The sequence below is a fragment of the Cynocephalus volans genome, chromosome 12 (genome assembly GCF_027409185.1).
Source record: "Cynocephalus volans isolate mCynVol1 chromosome 12, mCynVol1.pri, whole genome shotgun sequence".
Taxonomy (NCBI): domain Eukaryota; kingdom Metazoa; phylum Chordata; class Mammalia; order Dermoptera; family Cynocephalidae; genus Cynocephalus; species Cynocephalus volans.
This window is the reverse complement of record NC_084471.1, coordinates 67,761,428-67,782,367: the sequence shown is the minus strand read 5'-3', so window position 1 is coordinate 67,782,367 and position 20,940 is coordinate 67,761,428. Positions and strand designations below refer to the sequence as shown.

The 20,940-nt window shown below is 46.5% G+C and overlaps 1 protein-coding gene across 1 annotated transcript; it reads right to left on the bottom strand.

Moving 5' to 3' along the window:
* Nucleotides 1-13,361: 13,361 nt before the first annotated feature.
* Nucleotides 13,362-20,679, bottom strand: KRT84 (keratin 84). Its single transcript, XM_063076187.1, has 9 exons — nucleotides 20,188-20,679; nucleotides 18,880-19,088; nucleotides 18,299-18,359; nucleotides 17,718-17,813; nucleotides 16,635-16,799; nucleotides 16,353-16,478; nucleotides 15,657-15,877; nucleotides 15,148-15,179; nucleotides 13,362-13,669 (listed from the first exon to the last, which is right to left on the bottom strand). Exons 1-9 carry the CDS (start codon nucleotides 20,677-20,679, stop codon nucleotides 13,362-13,364), a joined length of 1,710 nt encoding a protein of 569 aa, XP_062932257.1.
* Nucleotides 20,680-20,940: the final 261 nt, after the last annotated feature.

The window sequence follows — 20,940 nt, the reverse complement described above, 5'->3', positions numbered from 1 at the left end:
CCCTGCTGAAGTTGATGGCCAGCAGAGGGCAGCCAACCCCCACGGCTGGCCTGGCTGAGGCTCGGTCATGGCAGGAGCAGGAAAGGCTCAGGTTGCCAGCATGTTGGCACTGCTGCATCCACCCATGGTTGGTACTGGACTGGTAGAGCTGTTGACTACAGCTATTTCCATCAATAATAAAAATGGCCACACCACCACCATCATCAAAACAAAAGCAGCCATTTCTTGTGCACCCACTGTGTGCCAGGCTGCGTGCTCAGCACCTCAGATTAAATAATCATACTGTTTTTCCTCATTCTGTTGATATACATTGCATGTAATCTCCACGGCAACTCTTTGAAGTAGGAAGTTTTTCTCTGTTTTATAGATGAGGGAAGAGGCTTACTGAGGTTAAGTGACAGGCAGAACAGCATGGTGGTGACAGCATGGGCTCAGCAGTCAGAGTGTCTCTGTTTTCACCACTTGTTTAACCTCTCTGGGCCTTGGTTTTGTCATGTGTCAAATGGGAAATAATAAAAGTACTTGCCACATAAGGTTATCGGAAGAATAAAGTGAGATAAAATACAAAAAGCACTTGGAACATTGCTCATTGCGATGTGTGCTGCCCATGTACTTACACTGAAACACTACCAATGTCATTATTTTTGTTTGCATTAGTTATACATATTTTAAAGAATATAAGAGAAGCAAACAGTCTTATATTCACTCAGATACTTACCATTCCTGTTGCTCTTCCTTCGTTCCTGAAGTTCTGTGTTTCCCTCTGGTATCATAGCCCTCCTTCTAAAGAACTTTGGCCTTTCTTTTAGAGCAGATCTGCAGGTAACAAATTTTCTTAGTTTTCCTACATCCCCAAATGTCTTTTGTAAAATTTTGTTTTGTTTTCTTCTTGTCTTTGCTTACGAAGGGTGTTTTTGCTGGCTATAGAATTGTCCACCCCACCTCTACCCACCCCCAGCACTTTAAAGATGGTGTTTCCACTCTCTTCTGTCTTTCATCATTTCTGGTGAGAGACCTGTGGTAATTTGAATTATTATGCCCCTATAAGCAGTGTGTCATTTTTCTCTAGCTTAAAGTATATGTTTTTTTCAATGTTCTTTTCTCTTTATTTTTCAGATTAGGTAATTTCTATCAGTCTTTTTTCAAGTTATTGACTCTCTCCATTGTCCACTCCTTTTTGCTATGGAGCTCATCCATAATTTTTTAAATTTCATATATTGTATTTATTAGTTCTAAAATTTCCATTTGGTTTTGCTTTTATAGTTTCTATTTTCTGTTGAGAACTTCTACCTTTTTATTCATTTTGTTACTGAACTCAGGTCCGGCTGCCTGCTCCCTTGAGAAGGGAAGAAAAAAAGACTCAGAAGTCAAATGGTTGGTGTTGGGAAAGCAGATGTGCTCAGCTGAAGGAGATGGTGGGCTATCCCATCTCCCCAGTAAACCTGAAGGATAATGGCCAGGCTAAAGCCATCTCCAAGACTTAGGTTTACTGAGGGAGTTTTAAAGAGGGGGCTGAGGGAATGGAACATGGGAAGCAAAAAACAGGACAGAAGGAGACATAAGCTACAAAGGGTCCATGTCTGTGAGTCAGGTACAAGGTCTTGCCAAGGCCTTATCTGGTTTCTGTTCTCATTTTCTTTTTTTTTTTTTTATTTTATTTTTAATTTTATTTTGTCGATATACATTGTAGCTGATTAATGCTCCCCATCACCAAAACCTCCCTCCCTTCTCCCTCCCCCCCTCCCCCCCAACAATGTCCTTTCTGTTTGCTTGTTGTATCAACTTCAAATAATTGTGGTTGTTATATCTTCTTCCCTCCGCCCCCCGGTTTGTGTGTGTGTGTGTGTGTATGTGTGTGTGTGAATTTATATATTAATGTTTAGCTCCCTCCAATAAGTGAGAACATGTGGTATTTCTCTTTCTGTGCCTGACTTGTTTCACTTAATATAATTCTCTCAAGGTCCATCCATGTTGTTGCAAATGGCAGTATTTCATTCGTTTTTATAGCTGAGTAGTATTCCATTGTGTAGATGTACCACATTTTCCGTATCCACTCATCTGATGATGGACATTTGGGCTGGTTCCAACTCTTGGCTATTGTAAAGAGTGCTGCGATGAACATTGGGGAACAGGTATACCTTCGACTTGATGATTTCCATTCCTCTGGGTATATTCCCAACAGTGGGATGGCTGGGTCGTATGGTAGATCTATTTGCAATTGTTTAAGGAACCTCCATACCATTTTCCATAGAGGCTGCACCATTTTGCAGTCCCACCAACAATGTATGAGAGTTCCTTTTTCTCTGCAGCCTCGCCAGCATTTATCGTTCATAGTCTTTTGGATTTTAGCCATCCTAACTGGGGTTAGATGGTATCTCAATGTGGTTTTGATTTGCATTTCCCGGATGCTGAGTGATGTTGAGCATTTTTTCATATGTCTGTGGCCATTTGGATATCTTCCTTAGAGAAATGCCTACTTAGCTCTTTTGCCCATTTTTTAATTGGGTTGCTTGTTTTCTTCTTGTAAAGTTGTTTGAGTTCCTTATATATTCTGGATATTAATCCTTTGTCAGATGTATATTTTGCAAATATTTTCTCACACTCTGTTGGTTGTCTTTTAACTCTTTTAATTGTTTCTTTTGCTGTGCAGAAGCTTTTTAGTTTGATATAATCCCATTTGTTTATTTTTCCTTTGGTTGCCCGTGCTTTTGGGGTCGTATTCATGAAGTCTGTGCCCAGTCCTATTTCCTGAAGTGTTTCCCCTATGTTTTCTTTAAGAAGTTTTATTGTCTCAGGGTGTATATTTAAATCCTTAATCCATTTTGAGTTGATTTTAGTATATGGTGAGAGGTATGGATCTAGTTTCATTCTCCTGCATATCGATATCCAGTTATCCCAACACCACTTGCTGAAGAGGCAGTCCCTTCCCCAGTGAATAGGCTTGGTGCCTTTGTCAAAGATCAGATGGCAGTAAGTGTGTGGGTTGATTTCTGGATTCTCTATTCTATTCCATTGGTCAGTGTGTCTGTTTTTATGCCAGTACCATACTGTTTTGGTTATTATAGCTTTGTAGTATAGCTTAAAGTCAGGTAGTGTTATGCCTCCAGCTTTATTTTTTTTGCTGAGCATTGCTTTGGCTATTCGTGGTCTTTTATTGTTCCATATAAATGTCTGAATAGTTTTTTCCATTTCTGAGAAAAATGTCTTTGGAATTTTGATGGGGATTGCATTGAATTTGTATATCACTTTGGGTAGTATGGACATTTTCACTATGTTGATTCTTCCAATCCAAGAGCATGGAATATCTTTCCATCTTCTTGTATCCTCTCTAATTTCTCTCAGCAGTGGTTTGTAGTTCTCATTATAGAGATTTTTCACCTCCTTGGTTAACTCAATTCCTAAGTATTTTATTTTTTTGGTGGCTATTGTAAATGGGCAGGCTTTCTTGATTTCTCCTTCTGCATGTTCACTATTGGAGAAAAGAAATGCTACTGATTTTTGTGTGTTGATTTTGTATCCTGCTACTGTGCTGAAATCATTTATCAATTCCAAGAGTTTTTTTGTAGAGGTTTTAGGCTGTTCGATATATAGGATCATGTCATCTGCAAAGAGGGACAGTTTGACTTCATCTTTTCCAATCTGGATGCCCTTTATTTCCTTCTCTTCTCTGATTGCTCTGGCTAGTACTTCCAACACTATGTTGAATAGGAGTGGTGAGAGTGGGCATCCTTGTCTAGTGCCTGTTCTTAAAGGAAAAGCTTTCAGCTTTTCCCCATTCAGGATGATATTGGCAGTGGGTTTGTCATATATGGCTTTAATTATGTTGAGATACTTTCCCTCTATACCTAACTTATAGAGGGTCTTTGTCATGAATGAGTGCTGAACTTTATCAAATGCTTTTTCAGCATCTATAGAGATGATCATATGGTCCTTGTGTTTGAGTTTATTAATATGGTGTATCACATTTATTGATTTGCGTATGTTGAACCAACCTTGCATCCCTGGGATGAATCCCACTTGATCGTGATGAATAATTTTTCGTATGTGTTGCTGTATTCTGTTTGCTAGTATTTTAGTGAGGATTTTTGCATCTATATTCATCAAGGATATCGGCCTGTAGTTTTCTTTTTTGGTTATATCTTTACCTGGTTTTGGTATCAGGATGATGTTTGCTTCATAGAATGAGTTTGGGAGATTTGCGTCCGTTTCAATCTTTTGGAATAGTTTGTAAAGAATCGGTGTCAATTCCTGTTTGAATGTTTGGTAAAATTCTGCTGTGAATCCATCTGGTCCTGGGCTTTTCTTTGTTGGGAGCCTTCTGATAACAGCTTCAATCTCCTTTATTGTTATTGGTCTGTTCAAATTTTCTACGTCTTCACGGTTCAGTTTTGGGAGCTTGTGTGTGTCCAGAAATTTATCCATTTCCTCCAGATTTTCAAATTTGTTGGCGTATAGTTGTTTATAGTAGTCTCGAATGATTCCTTGTATTTCAGATGAATCAGTTGTAATATTGCCTTTTTCATTTCTAATTTTTGTTATTTGAGTCTTCTCTCTTCTTTTTTTTTGTTAGCCATGCTAATGGTTTGTCGATTTTATTTATCTTTTCAAAACACCAACTTTTTGATTCGTTGATCTTTTGAATTGTTTTTTGGTTTTCAATTTCATTCAGTTCTGCTCTGATCTTAATGATTTCTTTCTGTCTGCTAACTTTAGGATTGGATTGTTCTTGTTTTTCTAGTTCTTTAAGGTGAAGTGTTAGGTTGTTCACTTGCCATCTTTCCATTCTTCTGAAGTGAGCATTTAATGCAATAAATTTTCCCCTCAATACTGCTTTTGCAGTATCCCACAGGTTTTGGTATGATGTATCATTGTTTTCATTAGTTTCAATAAACTTTTTGATTTCCTGCTTGATTTCTTCTTGGACCCATATGTCATTAAGTAGAATGCTGTTTAATTTCCATGTGTTTGTATAGTTTCCAGAGTTTTGTTTGTTATTAATTTCTAGTTTTAATCCATTGTGGTCTGAGAAGATACATGGGATAATTCCAATGTTTTTGAATTTATTGAGACTTGATTTGTGACCTAATATGTGATCTATCCTGGAGAATGATCCATGTGCTGATGAGAAAAATGAATATTCTGAGGTTGTTGGGTGGAATGTTCTGTAGATATCTGCCAATTCCAATTGGTCTAGAGTCTTGTTTAGATCTTGTGTTTCTCTACTGATTCTTTGCCTAGATGATCTGTCTAATATTGACAGTGGAGTGTTCAGGTCCCCTGCTATTATGGTATTAGTGTCTATTTCCTTCTTTAGGTCTAATAGAGTTTGTTTTATAAATCTGGCTGCTCCAACATTGGGTGCGTACATATTCATGATTGTTATGTCTTCTTGATGGATCAGTCCTTTTATCATTAAGTAGTGTCCCTCATTGTCTCTTTTTATGGTTTTTAGTTTAAAGTCTATTTTGTCAGATATAAGAATAGCCACTCCAGCTCGTTTTTCTTTTCTGTTTGCATAGTAAATCTTTTTCCATCCTTTCACTCTTAGTCTGTGTGAATCTTTATGGGTGAGGTGGGTCTCTTGTAGGCAGCATATAGTTGGGTCCTGCTTTTTGATCCAGTCAGCCAGTCTGTGTCTTTTAATTGGGGAATTTAAGCCTTTAACATTAAGAGTTGTTATTGAAAGGTGTTGATTTATTCCTAGCATTTTATTGGTTGTTTGGTTGTCTTAGGTGTCTTTTGTTCCTTGCTTTCTGATTTACTGTTTGGTTTCTTTGTTTGTTGGTTCCTTAGGTTGTAGATAGTGTTTTTGTTAGCTTGTTTTCTCTTCATGAATGCCATTTTTATTGTACTAGCGGGTTTAGATTTTTCTTAGGTTTTTATGGCAGTGGTAGTTATTTTTCAGGAACCAAACCCAGTACTCCCTTGAGGATTTCTTGTAAGGGTGGTCTTGTGGTAGTGAACTCCCTCAGTTTTTGTTTGTCTGAGAAATATACTATTTGCCCCTCATTTCGGAAGGATAGCCTTGCAGGGTAGAGTATTCTTGGCTGGCAATCTTTGTCTCTTAGTATTTTGAAAATATCATCCCATTCCTTTCTAGCTTTTAGGGTTTGTGATGAAAAGTCTGATGTTAACCTGATTGGGGCTCCCTTATAGGTGATTTGACGCTTCTCTCTTGCAGCTTTTAAGATTCTCTCTTTGTCTCTGAGTTTTGCCAATTTGACTATGACATGTCTTGGAGAAGGCCTTTTTGGGTTGAATACGTTTGGAGATCGTTGAGCTTCCTGGATCTGAAGATCTGTGATTTTTCCTATACCTGGGAAGTTTTCTGCCACTATTTTGTTGAATATGTTTTCAATGGAATCTCCATTTTCCTCCCCTTCTGGAATACCCATGACTCGGATATTTGAGCGCTTGAGGTTGTCTGATATCTCTCTCAGATTTTCTTCCATGTCCTTGATTCTTTTTTCTTTCTTTTTGTCTGCTTGTGTTATTTCAAACAGCCCATCTTCAAGTTCAGAGGTTCTCTCTTCAACTTCGACAAGCCTGCTGGTTAAACTCTCCGTTGTGTTTTTTATTTCGCTGAATAACTTCTTCAGTTCAGCAAGTTCTGCTACATTTTTTTTCAGGACATTGATTTCCTTGTATATTTCCTCTTTCAGATCCTGTATACTTTTCCTCATTTCATCATGATGTCTAGCTGAGTTTTCTTGTATCTCATTCAGTTTCCTTAGAATTATCACTCGAAATTCCTTGTCAGTTATTTCAAGGGCTTCTTGTTCTATAGGATCTAGAGTATGAGATTTATTAACTTTTGGTGGTGTACTTTCTTGATTTTTTGTATTTCTGGTGTCTTTTTTTTGGTGTTTATTCATTGTGGCAGGGGGTTTCACAGTCCACCGGTTTGAGACTAATGACTAACTAGGATGTTGCTGTGGTTGCCAATTTGGTATGGCTCCCGCCGTGACTGCTCAGTTGGCCTCTAGTGTCTTGTGTGTGTGGTTGCCTCGGGTCTTGGGCTTCTCCGGGGATCCACCTTTCTGGTCAGCTTGTACTCTGCTGGGCTGGTGGATCACGTACCACAGGGTGTGTGATCTCTGTTGAGCTTTCACTTTCTGTACAGGACTTCTCCCCGTTCCGTGTGCTCTGGCCCAGGCTGTTAGATCGTGCAGTGGCGACCCCACCGGGTGTGTGGTTTCTGTCGAGTCTCCGCCTCCCTGGCCGCACGTCTCCCCACTCTGTGCACACTGTGCTGGGCTGGGGCGTGTCTTCTGCACCCCTCGTCTATCAGCTGGGCCTTCAAGACCCTGCTCAACACCGCCTTGCCCAGGAAGTCTACCAGGTTTCTGCTAGGCACAGACGACCGGTCTCTCTGGGTGCCTTTGTAGCACTGTGTAGATCTTTCTCGGGTCTTGTTCACCTTTGTATCCCCCCGGTATAAACCGAGTCTAGTGCCCGCCTGCAGCCTGCTCTCCGGCAGGTTCAAGCGGACCTGGGAACTCTCCTACCACACTATTCCCAACCAGAAATCCGTTAGGCTTTTTTCCAAACTGGTGGTCGCAGAGATGGTATCTGCCTCCCAGTAACAGGAAGTTTACCGGGGCCGGAGTCCAGGGTGTGGTGGAGTGACAGTCGGCCCGCCGGTACTTCCTAGCCCTCCCAACACTGGTCGGGACGCCCCACACCCCCAGCCCCGCCAGAGAACCGCGGAGGGAGTGGGAGAGGAGGCCGGCCCGCAGGGTCCGGAAAGCCCCGCGCCAGGCCAAGCAAATGGGCTCAGTGATGGCCGAGCAGGGCGGAGCTGCCCGCACCTGGGAAAATGGAGGCAGCACCGGGGCAGTGAGTGGCCTGGTGGTGCAGGGGAGCCGCGTGGGCATCCACCCCCCGAACAGAGCTGTGCCAGGGATCACTCACAGTGCTGTGCCAGGTCGGGCGCTCGCTCTGTCTCTGGTTTGTTGCCTTCCGTGTTCTCGGCGCTGCCGCCTCGGGCTGTTCAGTCGCAGCGCCGCTCGGGCGCTCCCAGGAATCTTCTTTAATGCCGGCCTGAAACCTCGAATCCTGAATAGGGCAGCTGGCCGCCTTCAGCGCGGCCCCAGCCTCCGGGATCCTGGCTGCATCCACAGCAGCCCTGGAGCCGTGTTCCCTGTTTCAAGACTCGCTTTTGCAGCTAAGAATCAGTTCTTTTCCTGCTCCACACTTCAAAGCTGTTGCCTGTAAATGAGGCAGCCTCTCCTGCCGGGGGCAAAGTGGCGTTGAGCCCCCACGACCGGCCAGCAGCAGCAGTCCTCCCTTAAGAGATGGCCAGAGGAAGGTCCACAAGTTTCCCGGCTGCCTGAGGCCCAGTGGCCACCTTTTCCACCTCAGCTACTCCGCGCCAGCCGCCGCAGCCGCCGCCATCTTGAAACTCTGTTCTCATTTTCATTGTTATTTCAGGACACTGCAAGATTTTGATTTGCTCTGGAGTAGGATCATGTTTTCTGCAGTCTTCTGTGTAGTTTTGCTTTGCAGAGCTGGTGCCCAGGGTCAGCTTCCTGTCATTTGACCTTAATCACTTCTCAAAACTCTATAAGTCTCAAGTAAAGAACTGTTAGTTTTGCAAGGTGCTGATTAGCTTCTCAGCCTTGTTTTCCTATTTAGCAAGCAAGATAAGAAAGTCAGGGGTGGGGGGATAAAAGAATGGAGAGAAAAAAACTGTCCTTTTAAAAATCCCTCTTATCCCCCCACAGCCCAGGCGGTTTTTGGTACTAACAGGTTTCAGTTCTGCTCACTCCAACAGTTTCAAATGTGTTTACTTGTATCTCATAGAATATAGTTATGATAGTGCTTTAAAGTCTTTTTGTTTAGTACGGAATCAGCCTAGTTAGGTTCAGACTGAAAGTTCTACCTTTCCTTCTGAGTGCAGTGATTCCAAACTTAGTTCAGCTTTTCAAGCCTTTGCTATATTTTTCTGTGTCTGTCTTGTGTCTATGCCCCTTAATGGTTTGTCTGGAACTTGGGCAGTGGTTGAGATCTTACTTCAGTTCTCAAAGCCTTTGGTGTGCTGCTTTGTGTCTTTCATGCATGTGAAGTTCAAAGGGGAGCCCAGGATTTTGTGGATTCAGACACAGAAGGATATTCTTCTCCAGCCTTCCTCTCTCAACCTGCACATCCACCCCACCCTTGGCAGGGGTCCCTTTTCCTGGATCCTCTGGTTAGAAGGATGCGTTTTCTATCGGCGTTTTACCTGATCATGCTAATGCTTCACAGCTTCACAACTGGGGCCCACCTTCAGCTCAAAGTCACATGAGCAAAGAGGAAAATATATAGGTCATGTCTCCAAGCTTTGTCTTGTCACCATGATCTGTTGGCTTTTGTTGACTTTTCAGAATCCTCAAATAGTTAATTTTGAATTTTATCTGGAGTTTTTAGCTGTAATCAGTGGGAAAGAGAGGCTTTAACAGGATTACCCCATTATAGATGGAACCGGAAGTCAACTTAGTGTTAACAGGATCATGCCAGCTGTTTTTCTGAGGACAGACTGAGGGTGGGTGAGAGGAGAAGCAGAGAGACCAGTCGGGAGGCTACTGCAATGGTCCAGGCAAGAGTGATGGTAGTTTGGGCCTCGGTGGTAGCTGTGGAAGTGGTGAGAAGCAGTTGGATTCCAGATATTGTTTGAAGGCTGAGCTGACAAGATTTACTGATGGATTCAATATAGGGATGTGAGAGAAAGACAGGGGTTAAAAATCACTCCAAGGTTTTTTGGTTTAAGCAGCTGAATAGAGTTGCTGTTAATGTGGAGGAGCAGCCTGGAGAGGGGAGAAGGTAGGTGAGGAATTTGCCTTTGGACGTGTTTGGTGTGAGATTCCCATTAGACACACAAATGGAGACACCAGTGAACAGATCGTAGACATCAGCCTGTAGTTAATGGAAGGTGTGGGATGGGGATATATGCCCAGGAGTCATTGGCCTACGGATGACATTTAAAGCCACAGACAGACTGGGTGAGATCACCTACGGGATACAGAGAGAGAGAAAAAACTTGAGGACTGGGGCCTGAGGTGCCAGTGTCCACTTGTCATCTGGCCCAAGAAGTTGGAAGCAATGACAGCCAAATGGCATATATGGTCAGGGCCCAATCAGGAGACAGGACCACACAGTAACTTGACAGAGAAAGTTTAATGTAAATAACATTGGGGGTTTGAGTCATGAGGGATTGGCTAGTAAGAAGTAAAGAGAACTCTGAAAAATATAGAAACGATAGATATAAGGAACAGCCACTACCCCTAGGGCTATGGTAAAGGGCCCGAGGAAAAGCCCTGGCTGAGATCCAGACCTTATTGCTCACTGGATGCCGAAGTCACTATGGTGCCACATTGGTGGAATTTGCTGGAAATTTTTCATCCAGAGCTTACCAGAAATCCACTCTCTGGGGTGCTAGGGAAAGCTTTTCATGAAGAGGTGTCTTGCTGGAAGCACCCGCTTTGAAACTGCCTAAGGGGAGTGCTGGGGGAAGCTACTGGCCTCTGGGTGCTGCTGGCTGCTGTGCACTGCAGAAGCCTGATTCTATAGATGCCACCTGTGCTGCAGGAACCTAGCACTGTAGCAACTGGACGGAGGTCTGCTGAGAAAGCATGATGGAAGCAAAGTCCCTTACTCCTGAGATGTCTCTCTAGAGTCTACTGAGATGCCTACTGACAAAGCATCTCACCAGGCCAGGTGGCAAAAGAAAAGATGTCAGGGGATCAGATCCATTTTCACAGAGTAGGCAACCAAGGGTGAATTTGGAGCAGAGGCAATAAATTGATCACTGGCACAGAGTGGATATAGGTCTGGCTGAGCAGAGGCACCAAGGCCAGATGGGGGCAGCCCTAGTGTTGCTGCCCCCTGAGAGGTGTGTGTGGCTTTGCACATGGAGATGAGACAGGGAGTTAGGAGCCCCTGGAAGCAGAAGTGTAGGTGACTGGTGAGTGCAGGGTAGGCAGGCCTGGGGCTGTGAGCAGGGCAGCCTGAAGGCGCTCGAGTTGCTGGCTGGGGTCTAGGCAAGGCAGAATACATAAAGACATGCTTCCTGTTCTCTGAAAAGGGCTTCTTAGGGTGAGGCCAGCAGCAAACAGTTCCTCCTATGCAATATGTGCCCCAGTGGGGCCGTGCCCAAGGTGCTGGTCAGAACTGTGCTTTGGCTGACTCCTGTGCCTGCTTGGTGCTATGTCTTGCACTCTATGCCATAATCATACTCAACTCCAGGCAGATCCCCAAACTTGTCATGCTCTCTCCAGCTTCTTGGTTTTTGCACACTCTGTTGCCTCTACTTGGGACACTTCTTCCTTTTTAGTATGGCTAATTCATCATGCTTTGCATCGCTGCTGGGACATCACATCTTTCAGGAAGCTTTTAATGATGCCCCAGTTGGGCCTCTCCTCTCTACACTGTGGCACTGGTTCTACTCTTAACACAGCAGTTAGTGCATCGATTCATAATTGCTAGTGCACCTGTCCAGCCATCAGATGGGTCCGTAAGCTCTTCAAGGACAAGGACTGAATCTTGTTTCCTTTCATTTTCCCAGCAGTATGCCTGCCATGTAGTAGGCACTTATCAAATGTTTGTTGAATGAATAAATAAAAGATGAGAGGCCCAGAGTGGGGTGCATGGAGGGAATGGCAGGGAGAAGTGTATGGGCAGATCACACAGAGATTGTATGCCATGTGGAGGAGTTGTTTCTGAAAGGCAATGGGGAGCCATTGAGGGCTGGAAGCAGGAGAGAGCCATGATCAGTTTTCTATGAGAGAAAAACCTCTCTAGCAGCATTGTGATGAATGAGTTGGATGGGGATAAGAGTGAGGACAGAAACACCAGGGGATCCCTGCAGTGATCCCAGAGCACATGGGGGTGGGGTGGGACCTGGAGAACAGGTGGAAGCATTCACCTTGTGATGGAGTTTGGATGTGTCGTCCCCTCCAAAACTCATGTGGAAATTTGACCTCCAATGTGGCAGTGTTGGAAACTGATTGAGTCATGGGGGCGGATCCCTGATGAATGTTTAATGCTCTCCCTGGGGGAGGGGGAGATTCATGAGTGAGTTCTTGCTCTATTTGTTCCCGTGAGAGTTCGTTGCTTAAAAAGACCCTGGCACCTTCTCTCTTTTTCTTGCTTCCTCTCTCTCGATTCCTCTCGCCATGTGATCTGCTTGTACCTGCCGGCTGCCTGCCACTTTCTGCCACGAGTAGAAGCAGCCTGAGGCCTGTGCCAGATACAGCTGTCCCAGAATCGTAAGCCAAATAAACCTCTTTCCTTACAAATTACCCAGTCTCAGGTATTTCTGTTATAGCAACACAAAACGAACTAAAACACCTTGGTAAGGGTGAGAGCACCTCTGAGGTGCAAGATGATGCCTGGAGCAAAGTGGGCCGCTTGGCACTTGTTTTCAGAGCCTTTGCTACATGTCTCCTGTGACTTGCAGAACTGGGAGCCTCCCAGGGAAGGGTCTGAGCCCTCTTTCCTCAGTGCCTCCCCTGTGCCCAGGATACCATCTTCTGCCCTTGGCAAGTCCTTAGTAGAGTGGGCTGATGAGATCTAGGAGGTGAAGCCAGAGTCCTCATGAAGTTAACGTGCCAAGTTTATTGAAAGCCCAGGAACACAAAGAACAGTACAAGGAGGCACCCCAGCCCACCCCAGGCCTCCTTGGAGTTTGCAGACACACACCACTGACAGGGGCAGGGGCACATGGAGTACTTCAGAGCCCACCTCTCCTCCTGCACCCCACCCACCTTGTGGACTTGCATTCTGGGGTTAAAGCAACAACCCAGGAAGAGAAAGAGCCAGAATATAAGCCACTGGGAGAAAATCCATCTCAGGACTTAGGGATTCCTGGGCCACCAAGGACTGTGGATCCTTCTGGGTCAGGAAGAGAAGGAAAGAAGCTTCTCCTGCCAGGGAAAAGAACAGGGAGGAAGCAAAAGCCTGCAGTATGGCCAATCAGCTCTGCATTCTCCAAATTAACCCAAAGCCACCGATGGTGGTGGCACCCAAGCACATTTTTTTTGGCTCTGAACTGTTCCTTTTCTCCCCAAACACACTGGTTTTTATAATTGCATGGAATCTGCATTTCTTGAGGCTATTGCTGTATGGTGAGGAGTGATCCAAAGGAAACTGGAGTCAGGGAGAAGCCATACTGGCTAGGGCTGCAGATGGAGCATCTACATGGTGAAAATGTCCTCCCAGAGGACACAGCCTGGGCAGAGCAGCACCTAGGAGAACAGAGGGTTGACTTCCTGGCAGGAGGGGTTGCTATACAGCCCTCAGGCCCAGAGTGCATGCGCCTCAGGGGACAGATGCAAGAGACGTTGAGCTGGTTCTCTGGGCAGTGGCTGTCTGGAGCTTGTTGCTCAGTGCTTGGTCTGGCAGGAGGTGGTGGTGGACACAAAGCGGATGCTGGAGCTGCGGACGCTGGAGCTGTGCCCACCACTGCAGTTGCTGAAGCCCCCCTCAGTGGGCAAGGAGCAGCGAACACTGGGGACAGAGGCCTCATCCACAAACACGGAGCCTGCCCTGGCGCCAGTGCTCAGCAGGACCCCGCCGCTGGTGGCGCGGATGCCGCTGCCTCCGGAGAAGGTGACTCCGCCTTGGGAGAGGGTGGAGCTGGTGACCAGGGGCTCAAGCCCGCACACCACACCGCCCCGGGAGCTGCTCACAGCTGCAGGAGGAAGAAGCAGTCAGAGAAGGTGCAACTCTAGGGGACCGGTCCTCCATGCTCCCCCTGGGGGATACACCTAGAGGGGGTCTGGTGGCTGGGAAAGGCAGGGCTAGGGTTGGGGTCGGTGGCATCTGCGGAAATGGTCCCTATTGTCTACACAGTCGGTATCCACTTTCCCCTTCTCATGTCTGGGTGGCTTAAAGACAGTGGCTACACTGAAATCAAACATCCAGATTAAAATGGAAGAATCCAGCCAGTTCTCCAGATGTCTGCATCCACTGACTATCATTTATGTATGGCCAAAGGTGGATTGGGTTGTGTGAGGCAGGTAGTGAGCTGTATTATCCAGACAGCTGGAGCAGTAGCCTCCATAAAGCCAGGGGGCGTTTCTCCTCCAGTTACATCATACCCCTTAGTGGTCCCCATACTTCCCCTAGACCAGCACACAAGAAACACCTCCACTACTAGTCCTTGTCAATTTTTTCCTGACCCACTGGTGGCTGTGCTCGGTAGCCCCCTGGTTTCCACTGGGCATTCCCCCACATACCAGGACTCTAATCCAACTAAACCTTGATTAGACCAGCTGCATCTGCAGAGGGGCACACTCTTTTCTGCCCTCCTAAATCCTTCCTGCTATTTGTGATCTCCACTCAGGCTTGACCTCCTGCACAAAGTCAGGGCTTGCTGCCACCCTCTCTGTGGGCACTCACCTCTGACACATGTAGTTGTGGCTGTCTGACCCATCCAGTTTAGCACACAGTTTCACCATGCATTGGTGTATGTTTGTGTTTTCGGAGTTAGAAATCTGGATTTGAATTCTGGCTAGCTTTGACTTCTGGCAACTCATATATTTTCTCTGAGTGAGCAAAATGGGGATACCCATGCCTGCTCTTCCTCCCAGGAACCATTCCAGAATTAGGTTGTCAGTGGCTGGGACTCAACTTCTCAAGAAGATTGCGATTCTAGAGAGCAGGGGCTGGAGCTTGCCTTTCTTGTGCCCCCACCTTGCAGTACCCAGCAAAGTGCCCTGCATGTGCTGGGTACAACCAATACTTTGACTGTCTGGTAGCAGTAGCAGGGGGACTTCCATTCAGCCTTGTCCTTTTCCCTGCCACCAGAGGACAAGAGACCTCCCTGGCACAGGCCTTTCCATATCTTCTGAGTCCTTGAGATGGTTCCCTTAAAGGACAAGTTCTCTCAAAGCAAATGGGCTGACTCTCTTCGGGAACCCTGTCCCACTTTGTAGGTCCTACAAATCTTTGTGAATGCTTTGCTCAAGGGAAGGCAGGTGCTGGAAACATCTCAGACCTCAGCTAAGGAGTTGCTCCCAGTCCAGGGCCCACATGGTCCCTGCTCCCCTGAGTGTCTTGGCCAGACCTGCCCTCTCAGGAGCCTCCTGACCTCAATGTGTGCCTGAGTTTAGAGGAAATTTGAAGAGGAGAGAAATGTGTGAAGAGGAAAAGATTAAAGCTTCTTACATATGTTTACTGGTCCAACACCTTCACAGATCCTGGAGAGAGAAAGAAACAAAGCAGTTCAAAGTACTGTTGTTCCCTGAAAACCTTCCTGCTATAAAAAGGGCTTTCTGGTCTGAGTGGACCAGTGGATCAGTGCTTCTCACCTCTGGCTGTATACATGTCTGGGAACCACTGAAAAACTACAAGTTCCTAGACCCTCTCCCCAGACTATTGAATTAAAATATCTGAGAAAATGTATTATTATTATTTATTAGTTTTAGCAAACTAACCAAGCAAAACTCCCTATGATTCTGGTGCTGCTTATCTACAAATTTGTGTTTGAAAGGCACAAATCTAGAGCCTTCTTCTAATCCCCTGACAAGCACAACCCAACTCATGTTTGCAGAAGAGGTGCTGCCACCTCTAGAGATTGCTCATCTCAGCAGTTTTTCACCTGGTCCCCTCACCCCACTTGGTCTTCCTAATGCCTAAGTCTGTTCGCTCCCTCCTGCTGCACTGAGAGTACTCACCGGATCTCCTCGCCCTCCAGCAGCCGCCTGTAGGTGGCGATCTCGATGTCCAGGCCCAGCTTGGCATTTAGGAGCTCCTGGTACTCGCGCAGCTGCAGCGCCATGTCCTGCTTGGCCTGCTGTAGGGCACCCTCCAGCTCCGCCAGCTTGCACTTGGCATCATTGAGGGCCGCCTCGCCCTGCTGCTCTGCCTCGGTCACTGCGGCCTCCAGCTTGCAGCGCTGCAGGGAGGGCAGTGCACAGGTGGGCTTTAGTAGTGGCCTGGTGATCCCCAGGTGGGGTTAGAAACACTGCCTCCTCTTAGTGGGGACATAGACTGGTGGCTGCTTTCCCAGGGATTGGCGATCCTGTAGTTGAATGTCACCAGAGGACGGAACATTGCTTTTCTTCAGTTTCCATCCCCACTGGTTTTACCCTCCCTGATTTCTGCTGCCCTGAGACCCACGGAGTCCAGAGAGTAAATCTCTTCCTGCCTCACTTCTCCCTCTGTGTCTGCCCCAGACTTTTCTTTCTCTATGGACGACTCTCCCTCCCTTCTGTATTTTCTTCCTCCAGGAAGCCTTCCTGGTCTAATCCCTCCATTCCCTTGTTTTTGGGTCTTGATGGTCTCTCTTACCTCATCAGATTTGGGATTCCCCAAAGCTAAGGGCCCTGCCTCTCCTCAGTCTTGGACTTTCTCTCATTTCCTTTGCCTACCTGAGCCTTGGTGTGTTCAATCTCTGCCTTCAGCCTCTGGATCAGGCGGGTCAGTTCATTGATCTCATCCCGTGTGTTGCGCAAGTTGTCACAATGTTGGCTAGCTGTCACCCGCATTTCCTCATACTGTGGGGGAGAGGGGTGTACCAAGAGTTCAAAGGTTAGGTCACGACTACAGCCAACACTGAGTTAGGGGCCTCAGACTTGCGCTGGGCTCACGCTATTGTACATGAGTCTTACCCAAGGGCTGTCTACACCCCTTCCCCAGCACCCCCTGCCCACCTTGGTCTGGTACCAGGCCTCAGCATCAGCCCGGCTGCGCCTGGCCACCTCCTCATACTGGGCTTTGACTTCAGCAATGACCCCATCAAGGTTCAAGTCCCGGCTGTTGTCCATCTTCACAATGACTGATGTCTCTGAGATGTGTGACTGCAGTAACTGGATTTCCTGGGTTGGAGAATTAGCAAGACAGATGGGCTCAGAGCCCCATTCAGTGGCTGAGACTCTGCCACAGGGTCCCCAGGACGTGGTGTTAGGAGCAGAGAGCATTGCTCATTGGTTCAGAACAGAGCAAGACCATCTGAACCAAGGGCAAAGAAAAAGACACGGCTGAGAACCATTTCAGTTTGACTTTACAACCCTTGTTATATACTTGGAGGCATCCCTCTAACACCCTAGGCGAGTATTAAAACCATGGGGACCCAGGAACTGGGTGGAGGGGAATGGCAGCCATGCTAGGGCTTAAACTTTTCTTTGGATAATCCACCAAGTGGCTGTGTTGGTCATGGGCCATTGAAAGCTGACTATTTTAGAACATGGTGGAAATTCCTATATCTCAAGTACTTAACAGAACCAGGGGTCTTGGACCTGGCCTGCGAAGCAAGGACTCTAGAAGGAGCTTTCTTCAGCCTTTCCACTCAGAGCTAGAAATTCAGCTCTGACTGGATGTACACCAAACCAAACAGCTCACTTAAGGAGCAAAAGATAGCTAGCTGGTTTGATTCATTAGGTCAAACACAATTTTTATTTTTTTACATCTCCTGGCAAATCAATTTTCCAGATTCTTCTGACCAGAATATAGGTAGTGACTATCCTAGACTCCAGTTTTTAGATTGGTCAATAAGGATTTGGACCATAGATCCAAGGAGTTTATTCATAGACCTGAGTTAGGCTGCTGAGAAACCTGCTTCCTTACCTTACCTTCTCCTTTTGCAAGTACATCAACATATAAAGCATATGGATTTGAGTAGGAGGAAAGATGTATGATACCAAATGTTTAAAAATTTGCCAGTCCAGACTAAGCCTTCAGGGAGTCCAGGCCAAGTGCTGATCTCCTTGAATGGCTTAGAGAAGAAGAGTCCTCACCTCCATGTATAAGGCTTTCAGGAATTCAATTTCCCGAGTTAGGGTATCCATGTTGGCCTCTAGATCAGACTTTTTCAAGAAAACTGTATCCACCTCCTGCATAAAAGAGAGAAGGATAAAATACTCATTACCCATGCGCTGTTTAACCTTCCCATCAAGGCAGGCTCTGGAGATGGGTGGGAAGATCAGGCCATTTCCCACAGGCTTTTGGCATGGATGGTAAAGTCATTGGGTGGAAGTGAAGCTTAGTGTCTGTTGTTCTTCTCTGTACTGCAAAACTCCTTCCATGGATGCTGGGGCATTGGACATTTTCTGATGCTTATTTAGAGGCAAGGAAAATCTAGATAATCCAAGATACTTCAAAGGTCATCTCTTCAGACCTCTGTTCTCATGTGATCTGATCTTAAATAATATGAGAGAAAATCAGAACTTTGTAGGGAACTTGTTGTGATTTTAGGGGTTCTACTGTCCTGGTGTGAGTAGACCCAGACTCCACAGGGCTGCCTGGGCAGTTTCTCAGGGGGTCTTGAGAACACTTTCCTGCCTGGAGAAGTTTGCCTGGACCTGGTGCTCTCTCTTACCTTCTTCAGAGCCACAAACTCATTCTCAGCATTGGCCCGGAGTCCCACCTCCTCTTCATACCTGGGATGATAAAGATTGAAAAGCTGAGTTCTCACTCTGAACAGAGAGCCAATGGCTTCGGCTGCTCCTTTGAATCTCTGAAGAACTCCCTGTTCCATCTAGGAGCATGGCTCCCTGCTGCTGTCCACATGCTGTCATCCCCTTTGTCCCATCTTTAAGACCTTTTATGAGCCAGTGGCCCTCAGTTTCTCAAATCTCCTTTGTCTTCTCAACTTGCATTTTGGGTCTGAAAATCTGGACCACTGCTATACTCCCTTGTTAGAAATGACTTAAGGTCATTGCTCTTGACCACAGAGGAAGTGGAACCCAACTCGATGCTGAAGATGGGCACTGTTCTCAAAAGCAGAGGCTCCTTTTTCTTCAGGAGAGCCTCCTCCTCCCGTTCACATGTCATTGCCCCCACCCCATCCTCAGCCAGCACCCAACCCTGATCCTTCCAGCTGCCCTCATCTGAGCTTGGCTGCTGTTTTGGGACCAGCCCACACCCATCCTTGATGTGTACAGCCCAGATGTCACTCACTTCTTCTTGAAGCCCTCAAGGACTTCCTGCATGTAGTTCCTCTCAGCTTGGAGCCGGGCCTGGTCGCTGACCAGTGCATCCAGCTGCCTCCGCAGGTTGGTGATGTAGTTCTCAAAGAGGGGCTCCAGGTTACTTCTGGCACATTTCTGCTCTTGGAGGAAGCTCCACTTGGTCTCGAGGAGCTTATTCTGCTGCTCCAAGAATCGTACCTAAATCCACAGGGGCAAAGAAATGGAATTTGAAGTGCTTGCTAGGGTCATTCACATTGTGACCAGTTCTTCAGATGGCTAGTGATGACTCTCATGTGTTGACAGTGCTCTCTCCTCTGTTGACTTTCCTTCCTCCTTTAACTCAGCAGAAACCAGAAGGGCAGGTCTGCAATCCCCTCCTCATGCTCAGCCAGGCTTAGCTACAGACAGGCTTTTGAACCAAAGCACTTCAGTACCATTTCCCCTTCTGCCCTCTGAGAAAACTGTAAGTCAGTCCATCGGGAAGTTGAAAAGATTGATTTTGCTTAAGCCGGTGTTTGCCTATATCTGAAAACTGATGTCAACCATCTCTGGCAGAGAATGAGGAGCAGAGTAAAGTACATTTGGGGTAGGATACAGTATCAGGAGGTGGGAATTCTCTGATTGTAAGTGATACACATCATCTCAGATATTTCAGAAGGTGAGACATGTAGCACCAGAAGAGAACTTAAAGATCATTTTCTCCAACCCTCTCATTTCAGAAATGAAGAAACTGAAGCTCCCAGAGGCCACTTTCTGTTCTCAGACACAATCGGAGCTTTACATCTCCATGCACACATGGTTTGTGGGATGTCAGCTCTTTTGGGTAGTCCACATTGTTGTTCTCCACTTTCCTAAGCCTGAACCAGCCTGGGAAACTATGAAAACATCATAAAGAGCATAAAGACCTCAAAGGATAAAACCTTTTAAACATATACCAGCCAACACTTGGCTAATGTCTTAGTGTTTCCAGCCTATTTGGGAGATATTCCCAAGTGACCAGATGGTAGGCTTTAATCTGCCCAGATGCTCTCAGATTTGGCTGGATGTTCCTCTTACCTGTGGAAGACAAAACCCCTGTCTTCGTCTACTCCACCATCTAGTATTTCCTCAGGCTGGTCCTTGGTCTACAGTAGAGCAACCCAGAAATCACAGCACAATGCCTTTGGGAGACACCTGAAGGACCTAGGGTCAAGGTCAATGCCCCAGACCCGGGCCAGTTCTTTTTTTAGGAAAAGAGCACCCCAGCACATTTTAGCTCTCATCATCTCAGACCAAGAGATTCAGCGATCATAGGTACCTTGTCAATGAAGGAGGCAAACTTGTTGTTGAGGGTCTTGATCTGCTCCTTCTCATCCTTCTTCACCCTCTGGGCATTGGGGTCAATCTCCAGGTTGAGGGGGGTCAGCAGGCTCTGGTTAACAGTCACAGCTGTGATAGATGGTGCTCCTGGGATTCCAATTGCTCCAACTCTGTAGCCAAAGCCAGGGCCACTGAAGCCATAGCCAAGGCCACTGCCAGCCCCAAACCCCAGGCCAACACCACTGCTATCACCAAAGCCGGCTCCACAGCGGATAGGACGGGGGCCTACAGCTGCTATCTGGGGTGAGCATGATCCAAAGGAGATGACGCTCCGACTACCAAAGCCTCCAAGACCACGGAAGCCAGGCCCACTCTTGCAGGAGACAGAGCTGGCCCGGAAGCGGTTCAGGTTGTGGGGGATCATTGCTGAGCAAGAGCTGAAGTTGCCCAACCGGCGACCAGAGCTGACCTGGTAGGAGCGGCAGGACATGATAGCTTCCTGGGTGAGAGCAAAGGAGTGACTGTAGAGTGGGGTGAGCTGGAGCTGAATCCCTCTGAGGCTAGTGGATCCCTCTCACCCCTTTTATGTGTACAGGGGCTTGAGGATTGGCCCCATAAAAACAAAAAAAGCCATTTGAAGGCATTTATGAGCTTGGGTAGTTAGTAGAAACTCTTCATGCTTATAACCTCCTTAAGAATGAGCTAACTCAGACACACCTATTCTCATCAGGATGAGGGCTGTAACATCAAA